At 39.1% G+C, this 18,278-nt stretch overlaps 1 protein-coding gene across 3 annotated transcripts in view; it reads right to left on the bottom strand.

The window, feature by feature from the left end:
• Nucleotides 1-545: 545 nt before the first annotated feature.
• The window catches only part of TBC1D32 (TBC1 domain family member 32), a 327,052-nt gene continuing 309,319 nt past the window's right edge, over nucleotides 546-18,278 (bottom strand). For all 3 annotated transcript variants that reach the window (XM_030198562.1, XM_030198561.1, XM_030198563.1), the window contains exons 33-34: nucleotides 11,609-11,797; nucleotides 546-1,199 (exon numbers count right to left, since the gene is read on the bottom strand). In XM_030198562.1, the coding sequence (XP_030054422.1) occupies nucleotides 1,080-1,199; nucleotides 11,609-11,797 (309 nt within the window). In that variant the 3' untranslated portion in view covers nucleotides 546-1,079. The remainder of the gene's footprint in view (nucleotides 1,200-11,608; nucleotides 11,798-18,278) is intronic.

The following is an 18,278-nucleotide window of genomic DNA, read 5'->3' on the forward strand; positions in this document are numbered from 1 at the left end:
GAGTGACTGAAGATCACTTCTGCTCCCACTATGCAACCAGGGTCCAGGTAAGAGCCAAGGAGGGGGATTTGGGGTGGGGGTTGGTCTGCTGGGAGGCCATGACTACTATGGCAATTTAGATGTTTGAAGGTGTTATGGGGTTTTGCTGAGATTCAATGACACTGTCAGGGGGATAATGAAAAGCTGACACTGTTGGGGCAGGCTTGGGAGATGGTCACACAGTGGTGCGAAGATCAGAAGATACTGTGATTGTCAGGGAGGTGCATGCTCATTGGAAGCAATGATTTTAGAAAGATGCTTTTAAACTCCATATACAGTTTTTTTAAAATCACTGCTCCCACAGCACATGGAAGCGCATGAACATAATCTGTTTGAGGTAAATCTAACTGAAAAGGTTAAGATTATATCAGATTTCTGCTCAAGCATAATGTTAATAATAGTAATTAATAATTCTTTGAAATCTCTTTTTGAAGCACATTTTAGGGTCATAAAATCAAAGTCCACTCAAATATAAAGTATGTATTATTAGTAAACAATGCCTTTATTTATAACAAAAAATATGTAACATATAACAGAATGCATATGGTGTCAACAATAATAATAATATTGCAGGGTCATAATGTTTATTGCTCTATACTTATGTTGCCTTTCACATCTAGTTTTTGATTCCAAATGTGACATTAAATTAATTTCAAGTAGAGAAAAGCTTACAACTATTTTGGCATTCCTTTGTGCCAAATTTCATATTTGCTGTCTGCTGCCAGATATGCAAAGGATTTAGTTTTAGTAGCAGGATAGAATGAAATTTGGGAAATAAGGCTATTTATTTATTTACCAACTGTATTAAAAATATGCTGTCAATTAAGACAGAGCTATAATATATTACTTCGTTAATCAAAACTAAATTATATATTTTTGAAAAATATTTATTGCTGTGATAAAATCTAAATTAGTCATTTCATAGCATATACATTTACAGAGTAACAAATGCTTTGATGAGTACCAATAACAAAATATGTTATAGAGAAACTATAAAAGAAATCTAAAACATGAAAGTATGCAATGTCCGCTTGCTTTGGTCACGTGCTCTGTAGTCTAATGCTTTTCATGTCTTGTAGTATCATAGCCCTATATGTTTGTTCCAGGCTATCCATATATTCCAAATAATTACTCACATGAAAGTCAAGGAGTGCTTCTTCCTACAGAAGTTGAAAAAAGCCCAACATATTAGCTGCAAAAGCCAGAATTACAATTTATTAAATTTTACTATTTACCACTTGAGTTGGCGACTAGATTGATTTTCCTTAATGTGCGGACTGACTGAAACTAGTGTCTTTATATAACCAACATAAAACTTGGCTGCATAAACAAAATTAAAAGCCAGACAACTCAAAGGGGGGAGTCATTAATGTGGGCTTCCATTAAGTCATACTATTTCATTGTTAACCCCATTTATTAGTAACTATGTTTCATTGTATAAAATGGTTTCTGTGCTAAAATAGGACAGGTTAGTGAGAAATCAGCATGTCTTAAAGATAGCCCACATTGATCACCACTAAATCAGTCATATCAGGCATTTCTGGCAATGAAGTCATGTTACACAGAAGTAGTATGAATTCAGCCCTTAGCATTTTACATGCAAAATGGATACCTTGGGCCTAATATTCAAAATGATGTAAGCGGGTAGGAGATGCTCCAGCCCGATTATGTCGCACTCAATGGGTTGGCTGCTGATATTCAGTGGCATATAACCAGCCAGTGCTGCTGAATATCAGCACTGACTGTCTATCTAAAAACCAAGCAGGAAGCAGGAGGAGAGCATTCCAAAGGCAGAATCTGGGAGTGGCAGGAGTTATGCAGGTGCTGGTAATATTCAGTACCAGTGCCCACATATAACATAAGCACATATGAATAACCATCCTGGGGCAGATCGATGGACATCTAGCCCAGTATCCTGCTTCCAACAATGGCCAATCCAGGTCAAAAGTACCTGGCAGAATCCCAAATAGTAGCAAGATTCATGCTACCAATCCCACAGACAGCAATGGCTTTCCCCATTTCAAAATCAATAGCACACTATGGACTTTTCCTCCAGGAACTTGTTCAAATCTTTTTTAAACCTATAAATACAGGCCCTAACTTTACCTGGTTAGCTATGTGGTTGCTGGCACCCCCTAAACTATTGGGTAGTGGCCTGAACCTGATCTCCTTTCCTCCTGTTCCTCCCCCCCCCAACAAAAAAAGGACGATCTCCTCCCTTCCCACCGCCCCCTAATAAGGCCCAACAGCTCTCCCAAAAACCCCAACATTAACTGACCCCCTTCCTGAACACCCCCAAGAGAACAGACCAATCCTCAGCCAGATTCATGTAGGTCCCATCCAGACCTATCTTAAGTTATGGGATACATCTATTACTTAGGTTTATGATACATTAGAATCCTTGCAAGTCCGGCATCTTCTGGATTGAAAATCTGAACCATGGTTTGACGCTACTCTGTATTTATTACTACGGCATCGCTGGAATTCAGAAAGGTTGTGGCGGAAGGCCCATATGAATACCACTCTGGATAGCTACCAACATACTGCTAATCACCATAAAACCACTATTGCGGAAGAAAAACATAAATATTATTCAGCGTGTATAGCCAAAGTTTAATTCATTGGCTCTTTACCGTATTTTGTACTCTCTGACAAAACCATCACACCTTGTCAGTGATTCTGCTGTTACTCCTTCAGCCCACGCTTTGGCTTCTGCTTTCTATGATAAAATAGCCAATCTTCAGGCCACTTTTGGCCTCTCCCCTACCGGCCCTTTAACTAGAAGTTCCTTACCCTCCTCAATGGTATCTGATCATTCTATAGCTACTACTACACTTTCTAATTTTACACTTCCAGGTCTTGCTCGTATTATATCCATCACTGCACCCCATGACCCTATTCCATCTTTAATCATTAAGAAGTTTGCAGACGGTTACCACTGTTTCTCCTCTTCATTATTCCCTGATTTCATTAGGCCTGGCGACAGGTCAAGTTCCCGATGTATGGAAGATAGTGCATATCTGATCTTGGATAAAGGAGCAAAAATTGGGTCTTCAGGTTCTCTGTAAAAACCATCCAGTGGCAAATTTATCCTTTATTTTCAGTTACTGCTGATCACAGCCTACTCCTTGGCAAGCTGTCCTCACTTGGATTTCAGAACTCTGCTCTTTCCTGGTTTTCTTCTTATCTCTCTCAGCGTACTTTTAGTGTATACTCTGGTGGATCATCCTCTTCCTCTATCCCACTTTCAGTGGGTGTACCTCAAGGATCTGTCCTAGGACCTCTCCTTTCTCCATCTATACTTCCTCCCTTGGTGCTCTTATCTCAGCCCACGGTTTTCAATATCACCTTTACGCTTATGACTCCCAGATCTACCTCTCCACACCAGAAATCTTGGCAGAAATCCAGGCCAAGATATCTGCCTGCCTGTCTGACATTGCTGCCTGGATGTCTCACCGCCACCTGAAGCTCAATATGTCCAAAACTGAGCTCCTTATCTTCCCACCTAAACCAACCTCTCCCCTTCCCCCACTCTCTATTTCTGTCGACAACACACTCATCTTCCTGTCTCATCTGCTCGTAACCTTGGGGTCATCTTCGACTCCTCCCTCTCCTTCTCGGCACATATTCAACAGATTGCTAAAACCTGTCATTTCTTCCTCTATAATATCGCCAAAATTCGCCCTCTCCTTTCTGAGCATGCTACTAGAACCCTCATCCACACTCTCATCACCTCTCACTTGGACTACTGCAACTTGCTTCTCAGAGGTCTTCCACTCAGCCATCTCTCTCCTCTTCAATCTGTTCAAAATTCTGCTGCACGATTAATTTTCGCCAAAGTCGCTATACCCATATCAGCCCTCTTCTGAAGTCACTTCACTGGCTCCCTATCCGTTTCCGTATACAGTTCAAGCTCCTCTTATTGACCTATAAGTGCATTCACTCTGCTGCCCCTCACTACCTCTCCACCCTCATCTCTCCCTACACTCCTTCCCAGGAACTCTGTTCACTAGGCAAATCTCTCCTAATTGCACCCTTCTCCTCCATCGCTAACTCCAGACTCTGTTCCTTTTATCTCACTGCACCTTATGCCTGGAATAGAGTTCCTGAGCCATTACGTCAAGCTCTATCTCTGGCCGCCTTCAAATCCAGGCTAAAGGCCTACCTGTTTGATGCTGCTTTTAATTCCTAACTTGTCACCTGCTCGTAACCTTTACCTTGTCTTCCTCTCTTCAATAGACCCCTTTCCTTATGTTTCCTATCTGTCTGTCCTACCCTTATCCCTTATTTGTCCTGTCTGTCTATCCTGATTTAGATTGTAAGCTCTTTTGAGCATGGACTGTCTTTTCTTCATGTTCAATTGTGAAACGCTGCGTACGACTGGTAGCGCTGTACAATGATTTGTAGTAGTTACTGAAAGCATTGTCCTGACTCAGTTACAAGACTTCCTTGATCGAACCTACACACTTCACCTGCATCAGATGTACTCACCATAAAACTGAGATTGCTTTGCTTGGTGTCACTACATTTGTCCTTATTTAGATAAAAATAATACTTTTGATTCTTTTTTCTGGATTTATCATCAGTGTTCAACATGGTGGATCATGTTCTTTTGTTACAATGCCTCTCTGATATAGGGATAATGGGGAATGCCCTAATTTGGTTCCGTTCCTACCTGAAGGATAGAGTTCATCAAGTTAATTGGCAAAATACCCTTTCCCACTGTTATTTCTTGATATGTGGAGTGCCACAGGGCTCTCTTTTGGCCCCTATTTTGTTTAATACATTTCTAGCACCTCTTCTTATAAAGAACATTGGATTTTTTTGTTAAATTTTGTGATCCCTGGGGGCTCAATGCTGAGATAGAATGGGTGTCACTCATTTAACAAGGTTTCTGTGATTGGTGGGTTAGCAAATCAGTAGTTAGTTTAAATTATGTCATTTAGATACTAGCGCCATCTTGGCGGAGAAGATTGCATGTTGGCAAGATGGGTTTGGCCTTACAAAAGTCGAGAGGAATGTAAGAATCTTTGATGGTTCTCTCTCTTCTTTTAATGTGCAAGTGCTTTTGAATACAACATTTTAACATTAATATTTGCCTTATAGGGTTTTTTTTTCTTGATAAATCATCATGCAAAACATGATTCATGTCGGAAGAGTGATTCCTCCTAAGCCAACACAGTTTCAGATAAGTGCATATTAATTTGGGAATTTCTAAAATACATGAAATAGAAAAATAGAATGTGGTTAAAAGACATAAAATGGATTATGGTGTATAAATCTCAATGATAAAAGTCTAGTTCATTGAGTTACACTGCTGAGGTCTTTATTACTCATTACGATACTTGAGATTTTCCAGCTCTTCTATTGTAGATATGAAAGGGTCATAGCTGCTAAACTTGACCAATTGTCCATGGTTGAAAAAGTTTGGATTCCTATGTTAGAAATGTTGGATATGCACTGATTGTTGCATTGTAATGGTTAACGTTTTGTTATAGCTAGCTTTCTTCCTGTCTGTTACTCTTTGACAAACCAGCTAACCTTGGCTCTGATTGGAGCCACTCTCCTTTATGACAGACTGTTGTGATGTACACGTTCTTTATTATTCATTTCCTTGGTGACCTGTTTAATAATTTGAGGTTTGTTTTTTCTTTCTCTTGTTTTGTACTGTTGTATTTACTAAACTCAATAAAAAGATTGAACTTAAAAAAAAATCAGCCCTGTCAAAAACGTTTGCACGTTTATATGCATTTTTAACAACTCAAGAGGGATACCTTCTATTCAACAAACATTCCTGTAGATCCCGTACCTGGATTTTAAAATTACCTAAATCAGAACAGATGTGACAATATCTAAAGAACTGGGAGTAATACAAACTCGTTTTCAAAGTAGGTAGATGATAACTAGTAAAGTTCAGAAAAGTGTTCAAATCAGTCTTCTTCTTATAAACAGTCATTGAATATTGTATTGCTTCCTTTTCTACCAACACATCAAGGAATACTATTTCCATGGCATGGTATGTCAAAGTAAATTAAATTCAATATTCTTGAAAATTTCCAAAAAAATTGGATTCCCTTAATCAGCTTCTGTAATACTGCTAAAAAAGAGGATTAATCCCTCTCTATTCCTCTACTCCTCTATTCTTAATACATCTTGTTTCATTATTTTTACTACTGTTATGGTACCACTTTATTGGTATCATTTATATATACCCGAGTCTTTTGGTTCCATCTAATTTATGCAATCCACAATAAAAGTCTCTTTTGTCAAATGATACTTAATGGTTATGTACATGACGGCAGAAAAAGACCTGCACGGTCCATCCAGTCTGCCCAACAAGATACTCATATGTGCTACTTTTGTGTATACCCTACTTTGATTTGTACCTTTGCTCTTCAGGGCACAGACCTTATAAGTCTGCCCATCACTATCCCCGCCTCCCAACCACCAGCTCTGGCACAGACCGTATAAGTCTGCCCAGCACTATCCCTGCCTCCCACCACCAGCCCCGCATCCCGATCTTGACTAAGCTCCTGAGGATCCATTCCTTCTGCACAGGATTCCTTTATGCTTATCCCACTTAATGGTTATGGTTTTTGTTCTGCTTGTTTGTTTTCTTTACAAAACCAATAAAGAAATTTGAACTAAATTTCTTTTTGATGGGTATTTAGACACTGATGAAACTGAATGAAACCATTTGCAAATCTAGTCCACAAAATGAAAATGTCATCAATGCAACATAGTCAAAGCTGTGCATATTGTTTAAAAGGATAAACTGATAACCATTGATTCTCAAAAGACATCATGAATATAAATTGGTAACCAAGACGCATATTTTCAAAGCAAAGGTTTCTATGGAACTTTGGAAGGCTAAGTGCTTTGAAAATATGCCTCTTAAGTGGCCATCGTCTCCCTCAATGCCATTCTTAAACCCGCTGAAACATTCAGTGACTAAATCTAAAATAATTCCTAAACAAAGTAATCAATGCTAAATCCACTAGAAACACAGCAGGAACTTTGCGATCAGTGTCATGGTAAGTCAACACTTCTTTAAGCACATTTAAAGCTTAATCTTGAGGAATCACAGTATAAAAGACTTGGCATCAAACGTAACAAGGAATTGAAGGAATTCAATTTTCTGAACTTTCCTAATTTGAGACAATTTCTGCAAAAAAAATGAGTAAAATCTCTTATAAACAAGAAACCCTTAGATATCACTGTATCTGTTTTGATTTAGGAGATTTTAAAATCCAGGCACGGGATCTAAAGGAACAGTTTCTGGAGTGAGGATATCCCTCTCAGGTAGTCAAAAATGCATAAAACATGTGAGATTTTTTGACAGGAATATTGGAGTCTTAGATCAGTGGACTCTCAGGACATGTATTCTGAAGTATTCCTTGGGTATAGAGAAAATTGTTGGTATTTTAAGAAAACACTGGACTATTATAACATTTCATCCAGCATTTCACGAGAAACATTTGAGAACAGCATATAGTAGAAACATTAATCTGAAAGATATTTTATGTCCATCTGATAGTACAGCAGATCATAAACAACATGTACATGGAACCCATGTTAAATGCAATAAATGTACAATCTGCGACGTTACTTTAGAGTTAGACACATGATTCATCAGTCCTAAGGACTGTTAGCAATTTAAACTCAAGCACTCTACTACTTGTACTTCAGATTTTGAAGCCTATGCCATCAAATTTGCTTGCCTGAAAGTAAACATTGGGCAAATGATTTGTTAGTTTAAACTCCATTCGAGTGAACACAAGAGTTGTTTGAAACGAAGATGCCTTGAGGAACCCATTGTTCAACACTGTCTTGATAAATCTCATTCCCAATTTGAAGTGTTGTACTGTGGATCATGTTCCTGCATTTTCTAGAGGAGGAGACTGCAGGGCAGCTCTATTATATTAAGCAAAGCAGTGGATGTCTGAGCTGTGCACAGAAGAATCTAATAATCTGAACCTTAAAATTGAATGGCAGTATTTTTATTGAATATTGTTTTACAATGTTTTTTTGTCTATATTTAAATAAGTTGATTTTTCAGAATGAGGTCTATAAGTAGACTGATGTCCTTACTGGAAAAGATGTTGCTGTCTGTTTTATGTGAAGGCATCTTTTTCATCCCACAGCCATGTTTGATGGCTAAGATAGTGGAGCAGTAACTGTAGGTTCTGCAATGTAAGTTCATTTTCAACATTACTGTATTTTGATTTTTTCTATGGGGAGTATAGCATTTGATTTTATCTCCACAGAAGGTCCATTTCCCTGATGCAGTTTTTTAAAGCGAAATGCAGGCCGGTGGGACCGTTGATTTCTAATTTTGCTACAATCACACATTGTTTACTGTTTTGTTTTGTGGCACTTTGGGCCTCTTTTACAAAGCCACGCTAGTGATTTCCATGTGGAAAATGAGAAGTAGCCCATAGGAATTGAATGGGCTTCCTTCCACTCGCCGTGCAGGCTCTTTATTTTTTGAAAAATTGATACATTACTTTTTGTAAAAAGATTTGGAAGGTTTTTGACCGGTGAAGTGATTGATCCCATTAAGTCTTTAATTGAACAAGACTGAGGCTCTGAGGTCTTTCCCTTTCTTAAAAAAAAAATAATTTATGAAAATCATAATATTCAGTATTTATTCTCAAATGGAGTTTGTAAGAACTCTTTGAGACATGACTCAGGCAAAAGCCTTTATTCAGCAACATGGAATCACCACTGCAGTATCTGCTATGGAAGAAACAAGAATGTGCAGACAGGCATCAGTATGTGACATGTTGAGGTTGTTCAGTCTAATGGCTCCAATAGCCCACATTAGCAAGTACATTTGGCAAATCACAATGACATCCAAGGTCAAAGGCCACCAACCTTAGAAGTCTGCCCGGCACTGGTCTTACCTCCCAAATATTGGAGCTGCCATTGATGCCCACTCCAGCCTTTATCTTAATCTGTCTTTGCCATTTACAGGATGCATACTGTAGAAGTCTGCCAGCATTGGTCTTACTTCCCAACCTTTGATGCTGTCATCAAAGCTCATTTCAGTTTTGCCATAAGGATTCTACATTGCTATGTCCTGCTGAATTTTTGTTACGACTCAAATCCCTCTTAACATATAGCGCCATACCCCCCTCTCCAATTTGATCTATCCTATCATTCTGATATAATTTGTACCCTGGTAACACAGTGTCCCATTGTTTATCCTCCTTCCATCAGGCTTCTGAGATGGCTATTATATCTATCTCTTCATTTAGTGCTATAACTCTTCCATCTTATTTTTTAGGCTTCTAGTATTTATATAAAGACATTTCAAATTGTGTTTTTGTTTGTATCTACAGTCTGCGTAGACGTTGACTGAGATAATCTGCAATCTTTACTCTGTTTTCCCCTTAAAGGCAAATGTGGCTTCCAGAATCTCCCTCCCACATTTCCCTATGTTGCTGGTCCTACATATGCCAAGACAGCCAGCTCCTCCATAACACTGTCTTACTTATCTTTGTGATGCGTGAAGTCCACCACTTTTGTACCAGGCAGGCAAGTGACCAAGTGATCTTCACCACCACCAAGCATCAAGCTATCTACATGCCTAATTATTAAATCATCAACTAAAATGGCTATCCTAGGCCTTCACTCCTGGACAGAAGCCCCTGGAGAAACATCCTCGGTGAGAGAGGATATTGCATCCCCTAGAGGGTAGGTCTTGGCTACCGGATCACTACCTGGTTCACCAGGGTGATGCTCTCCTTTTAGGTGATCTCCCTCCTCCAAGGCAGCAAAAAGGGTTCTTAGACTAGAGGTGGATACTCTTCCTATAGGTTTCCTTCTATGTATCTCTCTGTCTATTTCAGCTCCTCCAAATGAGCTACTCTAGCCTCAGGAGATCCGATTCATTCACTGAGAGCTAGGACCTCTTTGCACCGAGCACTCAAATGTAACCTCTCGTCAATTAGGAAATAAACATACATGTGATACTCAATGCAAAGGACTAGACATCATCCCACTCACTGATAGACTGCTGTCTGCATCCTAGTACTGGTGAGTTGTTTATTTAAACTTGTTTAGGTAATAGGAATATCAGACTAATATAAAGAGCATTAAGATTTATACAGTATATTGTATGTTTTTATTAAGTGCAAATAAATTGTTTAGGGCAAATCACTTGTGGATGAAAATACTCTGTAATGACAAAACTTCTTTTTGTTCTCTTAATTGGGATGAATGAGTAGTGCAACAAAAAATGTATAAAGGATGAAAGAGACTGTTCCATTAATCACTAATAACTCTTTCCAATGTCCAGCTAATGTACTTTAACCATTCATTCCACACTGGAGTATGATCTATATGGGGAGGAAACAGCACTTTTGAATGTAAAGTTAAGCTTTCTTGTTTTGTTTAAATTTTAGTAACTTAAAAGGGTTTCCATAAAGACTGGAAACACATGGAGTTTTAACAATTGTTTTGGGGAGGCTTTTTATGCCTATGAGGTAAACTGCCCTAGCAAATCCTACCACCCATAAAATAAATAAGGATGAAAGTAGGATTCTGATGTTTTTGCCTCCCCATACAGATCATATTCCAGTGTAGAGTAGTGGTTGATTAAAGTACATAAGCTCGACACTGGAAAGAGTTATTAGTAAATAAATTAAGAGATGTGCCAGGGGTTGGTGGGAACTAGAGAGGGTAGCTGGGAAGGAAGACTGGATTAGGCCCTGATCAGCTATATTCTGGTTATCTTTTAATACTCTAGGCTGTAACAGTAAAGTTTAAAACTATGAGAAAATGTTTTTAACTATTTAAACAAGTTAATACAAAAGATTTGATGTTCTGAATGAAATTCAAACTGTTTTTATTGATATACCTGCAAATTCTCTTCTATCCCAATTATTAAGTCACCAAAGCAAAAAGCAAAATAATGTTCACTTGATGGAAAACCTAACTAAGAAACTAGTGAGGTACCCAGCGGAATTGTTCAATTGGCGGGGCTTCAGCATCCATGGCGGGGGAGAGGAAACGCATGGCCCATTCCTGTGCCCTCTTCCCAATTGACTGCTGGCTATGCCCCTCCCTTTAATTATGAGACTAATCACGTGATTAACAATTTTCATCAAAATGCAGTCCTGGTTTCTAATACACTATTGTCCTATTTTGCTGGTATACAGCTTTCAAGTTGTAGATATAAAAAAAAGAATTATATTATTCCTAAAACAATCACAATGTAAAAACAATTATTATTCTGCCACTTTCAACTGTAACAGAAAGAATGAATTTACTCTAAATTACCATAATTGCTTTGCTGTTGTGTACTTTTTCAACACAGTATAGCAAGAAACATTGTGAATTTGAAGATTAAAAATTTGCTAATCAGACTATGGGTCAGGTCTAGAAAAAAAATGCATTTCTATTCCTCACCGGATAAACAAACTGTGGGATAAGAGAATGTGAGAAAAATCAGCGTGTTTAATTTTGCACAAAGTTTCGTTGACTATAAAATTACTTTCTTGTGAAAAGCAAACATAATTCTAACGTGTACATGACCTGCTTGAAAACAAAAACAGATACCTACCTTAAGAAAAACTTGAAGGTCTTGAGCCTGTGTATGCTGGAGAATGTCTTGTTGTAGATGTTTAAAGACAGATACACACATGTATATTTGGTAATCAGGACCCAGGAGAATACAAGTAGCAATATAATGACAGATCTCAGTCCAATCCAAATAATTCCAGAAACACTGAGTTAGCCAATGCTGACAGATCTGAAATTGGAAACAAAAAATATTACAAAATATCTGAGCATAATATATGGTACAATATTTTTCTAGTTTCTTCATTATACAATGTTGAATAGATTTCAGGAGATATAAATGTTAACCTGATACCATCAAGAATGGTATTTCAGCTCTCCTAAATGCGTTGTGATTGGCTCTGGGACTTCCAGGTCTCTCAGCTGAGTGAAGCACTGCCAAAAAAGACGTTTTTATTATTGCGGGGGGGAGGGGGGGGGGGAAGGTGGCCAAAATGGGCGCCCATCCAAAAAAAATGTCCATTTTGGCCGTCATTCCCTCCCCCTGGGAGTCTGAAATTTGGAAGAGTGGAGTTTTGCAGTTGGACAATTTGCTGTTTTAGGAAAGAGAGATGGAGAGACAGATTTACTGTCCCAAGTTAAATATATGAAATAGGAGTCAAACCACTGTTTAGTTCACAGTTTAATGATATGAGGTAAAAGTATTCAGGTATCATTTTAGACCACTGTTGCCGCAGCTGCTCTGGAGGTGTGCCTCTCTAGGGTCCAAATAAATTCAGGGGAAAACCCAACAGTCCCCTTGTGTGGATGCTTCCCCGTTGAAGGGGCAGAAGTGCCAGAAGGACATTCAGGGCTTAGGAGCGGCGGGCAGTCCGAACCACAGGAAATGCCAGCAATGGCGTCCGTTCCTGCCAAAACTATCACCGCCGCTCTTACGCCCATTGTCGAGCCTGAGACTGAAAGAGGAGCTGTTGCCTGGAAGATTCCCAAATGCTGCTCCTCTTCCTGTGAACCCGAAGGATTCGGCTCTCCACACAAGTGGCAATGTGCCCCCAGAGACTCCAACCTCACGGCAGCCGCACACTCTACAATGGTGGAGACATGAGACCATGAACACACACTCCTACAACTGCCACCTGAATATGTCACATGAAGGACTACTCTGCCTGCCACGGAACCACTATTCCCCCTTGGAAGGCGTTCTAACTGCAGAAAGGGTGACTGTGCAGAGTTCACCAAGTCCTTCCAGCACACAGGGGGATCGGGGGGGGGGGGGGGGGGGGGGGGGACACGGACGGATGACCCAGCCACCTGGGTGTACACCCCAGGGGTTACCGTGGCTCCTGTGGGTGTAGACACCATCACCACCACCAGAGTGGAGAAATAGCCTAGTGGTTAGAGCACTGGTCCTTAACATCCAGCGGTGGCTGGTTCAAACCCCACTGCTGCTCCTTGTGATCTTGGGCAGTCACTTAACTCTCCATTGCCTCAGGTACAAACTTAGATTGTGAGCCCTCCAGGGACAGAAAAACACCCAGTGTACCTGAATGTAACTCACCTTGAGCTGCTGCTGAAAAAGGTGTGAGCAAAATCTAAATAAATACATACATTTCCTAGAGAAAGAACAGCTAATTGGACCTCTAGCTCATTTTTTTTGCAAATGTATTTATTCAAGAACCCAAAGTTGCCTATGCTAGCCTTAGAACTCAAACATTAGACCCCCAAGGCCTACCAGAACACCTGCAGACTGCACATGCTGCACGATCACATCTAATGGAGAATGAGAACATACTGGATTAAAAGTGGAAGGGCACAATGCTTATCTACAGTTCTGAAAAGCGGTTCTCCATCTTCATCTGCTGGTAGGTGAGCATAACCAAGCATCAGTGCTGACTAGGAAGATAGGGTTAACTCAGCTTGGAACTCCCCACTTGTGTGACTCATTTGACTTACTTACTAACTGGGAAAAACTACAGTGATTACCTGTAATGGGGGTTTTCTGTAGGCATCAGCATAAATGAGACACTGATATATAATGCTTGCCTCTTCAGGAGTTGCCTCCTAAGCTCTGTATTAGACTGAGTTAGTGGCTTCGAAGGAAGATCTGTACATGCTTGGAAAACCTAGGTTTTCTGAGCTCTGAGAACGCTACTCTGTTTCAGTGCTATCAGATAGATTCAACCTACTTGTGTTTCTGATTTATGAAGAACCCCAATTACAGACAAGCTACTTTGCTGTCCTAAAACACAGTCATGTAGAGGAGGAATTGAGTCACAAAAATAAATGAGTAATTTCACAGAATTTAATAGTATAGGTTGCTCTGAGAGAAATAAAAGCTGGAGGACTTTACAAAAATGCTCAAGGAAAGATTCTTACAATGTCTGAAATCTATTTAGTATTCAAGTCATTAGACAAATAACATCTACACCAACATTTCTTTATAATAAGAATTTATTGACCTAATAAAGTGTTTGGTAATATCTCATGTGCCACTGTATTAATTTCAGTGAATTATCTTCTAAATAATAAATGACCATAAATAGGACAAGGAGGGAAGAAACATATTGGGAGAAAGGGTAGTTGAAATGGCCAGAGAAAGATCAGTTTGAAGAATTATTCTATTCATAGACTTCGATGAAGGCTGTTTTTCATATATCTTTTTAAAGCTGTAGTTTAACTGAGCCAAAATATTTCTAGATAATGTAATTAGAAGCCTAATCCTTTGCATGTCTAGTACTAATGAATATTGCTGGTATTCTATCCTTAGGATGTTTTTATTAATAACTTCCATTTAGTAGTAAATGAAGGAAGGCAGAAGCTTATTGTACTGCATAGCATGTACAATGCAGGAATGTGTTTTCTTGATTAACAGTAATGGGCAAATAGCATGCAAATTGCACAAAGATGTGTATTATTGTTTAGCTGTGTTCATGCTTTTAATGATTTTTTAATGCCGCGTCAAATTTCTGTTCTTATTGTAGATTGCACCCCTGTTTAACGTGTATGATCAAGGATTTACTTAAGGGTCCTTTTACTAACGTGTCACGCATACAAAGCAAAAATGGAGTACCGCAGGACGTGCTACAGCATCACAGAGTAATTTGAGGAATATGTATAAGCTAACCACATACTAAATACATTTTTGTATTTTTTGAGGGAGCGTGTTAAGCGTGGAGAGTGGGCGTTCCTGCACTAACAAGTTAATACAACTACATTACATGCGTGAACTGATTAGAGCATGGTTAACACAGGAACATTTACTGCCTACAAAATAGGTGGCGATAAGTGCTCTTGCAGCAATTTTTTAATAAACAGACGCATGCTAATTCCAAGAGGAGAAGAAGAACCTCTGCCATTGTGAACTACTAGTTTATGTCAAGTGCAGAGGTGGTCAAGAGAATCAATGGAACAACAACCAGGTCATCACCAATGCTTTATTGTGAAAAAGACCCAACATGGCTGGTTTTTGTCAATAATGCTAAATCAACAAATTAAAGAGTAGTACATCACCTGGACCACTACTACTACTACTTACATTTCTAAAGCGCTTCCCAGGTTACGCAGCGCTGTACAATTTAACAAAGAAGGACAGTCCCTGCTCAAGGAGCTTACCATCTAATACACCTGTATGGAAAGTGAATTTAAAAGATTGTTTTTAACCCTGTCTGAACGACCAGTGCACTCGGGATCTTATTGCTGATTAGAAGTAATTCTGTTTAAAAAGGATTGTTTAAGTGTTATCTTAAAGGATTGCTTTTCAAACCCTGCTTTTTGCCCAATAATACACTCTGAATCTTGTCTTTGAAGATAAGACACAGCTCTAACTAGTTTGGTATGCAAAGGGGAGGATGACACTTATTTTCCCAAGCCCAGCTTGGCCACCTGGACTTGGGAGAGCATGTGATCATGTTCCCACAGACGTAAGCATAGAAGCACTCTGTAATTTTCCATAGCTCTAGACATGAGCTCAGAGCCTATAAAAAGGGAGGGCTTGTCACAGTAAGGGGGGGGGGGGGGGGTTCATCTGTGAGTACATACGGACTGCGCAGTGGATTTATTGTTCCTGGTCCAAAAGCTCCTAGCTCTTGCTGTGTAACCGGCCCCCCCCAGCTGATAATAAGAGCCTGGATGATGGAGACCAGTGATGAGTGTATGTATAATGTATATTCTTGCTTCCTTTCCTGGTCTAAGAACTCTTTGCCGTGCTTAAATGTAGAACCAGTGATGTAATGGTTGTTTAATCATTGTGTTTGTTTCTTTTCCTGGTCTAAGAAATGTAGAGACCAGTGATGTAATGATTGTTTATAGAGGTAAATATTGTATATGTGCTAACCATTATACATATATATATATTAACCATTGTAGAATTTAGCTTCCTAATAAAGGTTTCATTTACTTATTACGAATCCAAAAGATCCACGGTAATTATTGAGTCAGTCTGTGTCAGTGAGACAGGCTGTAAATTCCATAGCGTACAAACACCCCAGGGTACTGACAGCAACTCAAATAGTGAACTGCAGGTCTGCTGTCGTTAAAATCATCTGTAGAACCTGAAGATTAGAGGTGGCCAATGTAATGCCTATTTTAAAAAATGGCTCTAGAGTGATTCGGGAAATTACAGACTGGTAAGTCTGATGTCAGTGCCAGGCAAAATAGTAGAAACTATTATGAAGAAATAAAACCACTAAACACATAGACTAACTGTTTAATTGGACAGTCAACATGGATTCAGCCAGTGGAAGTCTTGACATCAATTTGCTTCATTTATTTGAAAGGCATGAATAAACATGGGATAAAGGTGAGCCGGTGATGTAATGATCTAGATTTTCAAAAGTGTTTGACAAAGTCCCTCATGAGAGACTGCTGAGAAAAATTCAAAACTCATGGGCTAGGAGGGCAATGTTCTGTTGTGGATTAGGAATTGGTTGATTGGATAGAAAACAGAAGGTAGGGTTAAATGGCCAATTCTCTCAGTGGAGGAGGATGAATAGTGGAGTGCCGCAGGGATCTGTCCTGGACTGGTGCTATTTAACATATTTATTAATAATCTGGAAATAGAAATGATGAAGTGAAGTTGATAAAATCTGCAGACAACACAAAACTATTCAAAGTTTTAAAACACATGCGGATTGTGAAAAATTTCAGGAAGACCATAGGTAGTCGGAAGACTGGGCATCCAAATGACAGATGAGACAATGTGGACAAGTGTAAAGTGATGCACATTGGGAATAATAATCCAAATCATAATGATGCTAGGTCCACCCTAGGAGTCAGCACCCAAGAAAAAAGATCTAGGGTGTCATCATGGACAATACGCTGACATGTTCTGCCTAGTGTTTTGGGGTGGCCAAAATACAAACAAAATGCTAGGAAACAGATTCTGAACAACAAACAACCTCCCTGAAATTTAACAAATGTTTCAAGTAAAAAAAAAAAAAAAAAGAATGCTAGGAAGTATTAGGAAAGGGATAGAAAATAAGACAAAGAATATTATAATGTGACCACATCCTTAAGTACTATGTGCAATTCTGGTCACCCATATCATAAAAAAAGGGATAGCAGAATTAGAAAAATGTTCAAAGAAGGGTGACAAAATGATTAAGGGGCTGGAACTCCTCTCATATGAGGAAAAGCTTAAAGAGGTTAGGAACTGGTAATATAAATCAATATTTTACTCTTTCAAAAAGTACAAAGACTAGGGGACACTCAAGGAAGTTACATGGTACTACTTTTAAAATGAACAGGAGGAAATATTTTTGCACTCAACAATAGTTAAGCTCTGGAACTCATTTCCAGAGGATATGGTATCAGTGGCTAGTGTATCTTAGCTTAAAAAAATGATTGGACAAGTTCCTAGAGAAAAAGTACATAATCTGCTATTGAGATAGACATGGGGAAAGCCACTGCTTGACTCTGGGATCAGCATCATGAATCTTGCTACTATTTGTGATTCTGTATGTAACTTGTGACCTGAATTGGCCACTGTTGGAAGCAGACTGGGCTAGATGGACCATTGGTCTGACCCAGTATGGCTATTCTTATGCCTGCATCAAGGTTCACAATCTTTCAAAATATTTCACTGAAGTACTGTTAAGGTAGCTTAAAGGTTGTTTACCATCTTGCTTAAGATCATAATGTCACTGCTACGAAATTACATTATGATCTTAAGCAAGGTGGAAAACAACCTGTATGCAGTATTAATAGTGCTTTCATGAAATATTGTGACCCCTGATGCAAAGATTGTCAAGTGCTAATTGCAACATTAGCATATGACCATTAAAGGAGAAAATAGAAAAAAAAAATCAATTTTTATGGCTGCAATAAAAATGGACTTAGTAGCAGAAAAGACCCATGTAGGGACACAGTAAGGCCACTTTTCACTGCAGCTTAGTAAAAGGAGCCCTTAGATAACATCAGTGTCCTAAATGATCTCTGGTAAAGGTGGTAAATAAGATCAGTGGCTGATGCTACCTTTTTCACTGCCTTGCAATGAGTACTATTGCTGTTTCCCTGCCACCAAGTGACAAAAATGAGGGTTCAAAAGTACACAAATAACAAGCAGCCAAAGAAAAAAAGCACAACTGTTGCCTTCAAGACTGTGACAAATGAGAGTCCTTTATTCATAAAGACCCGACACGGGCCGGTTTGGCATACAACACCTGCCTCAGGGGTTCAGAATTACAATGCTCTCGAAAATACAGACAAAACAGGTG

The sequence above is a fragment of the Microcaecilia unicolor genome, chromosome 3, assembly GCF_901765095.1.
Source record: "Microcaecilia unicolor chromosome 3, aMicUni1.1, whole genome shotgun sequence".
Taxonomy (NCBI): Eukaryota; Metazoa; Chordata; class Amphibia; order Gymnophiona; family Siphonopidae; genus Microcaecilia; species Microcaecilia unicolor.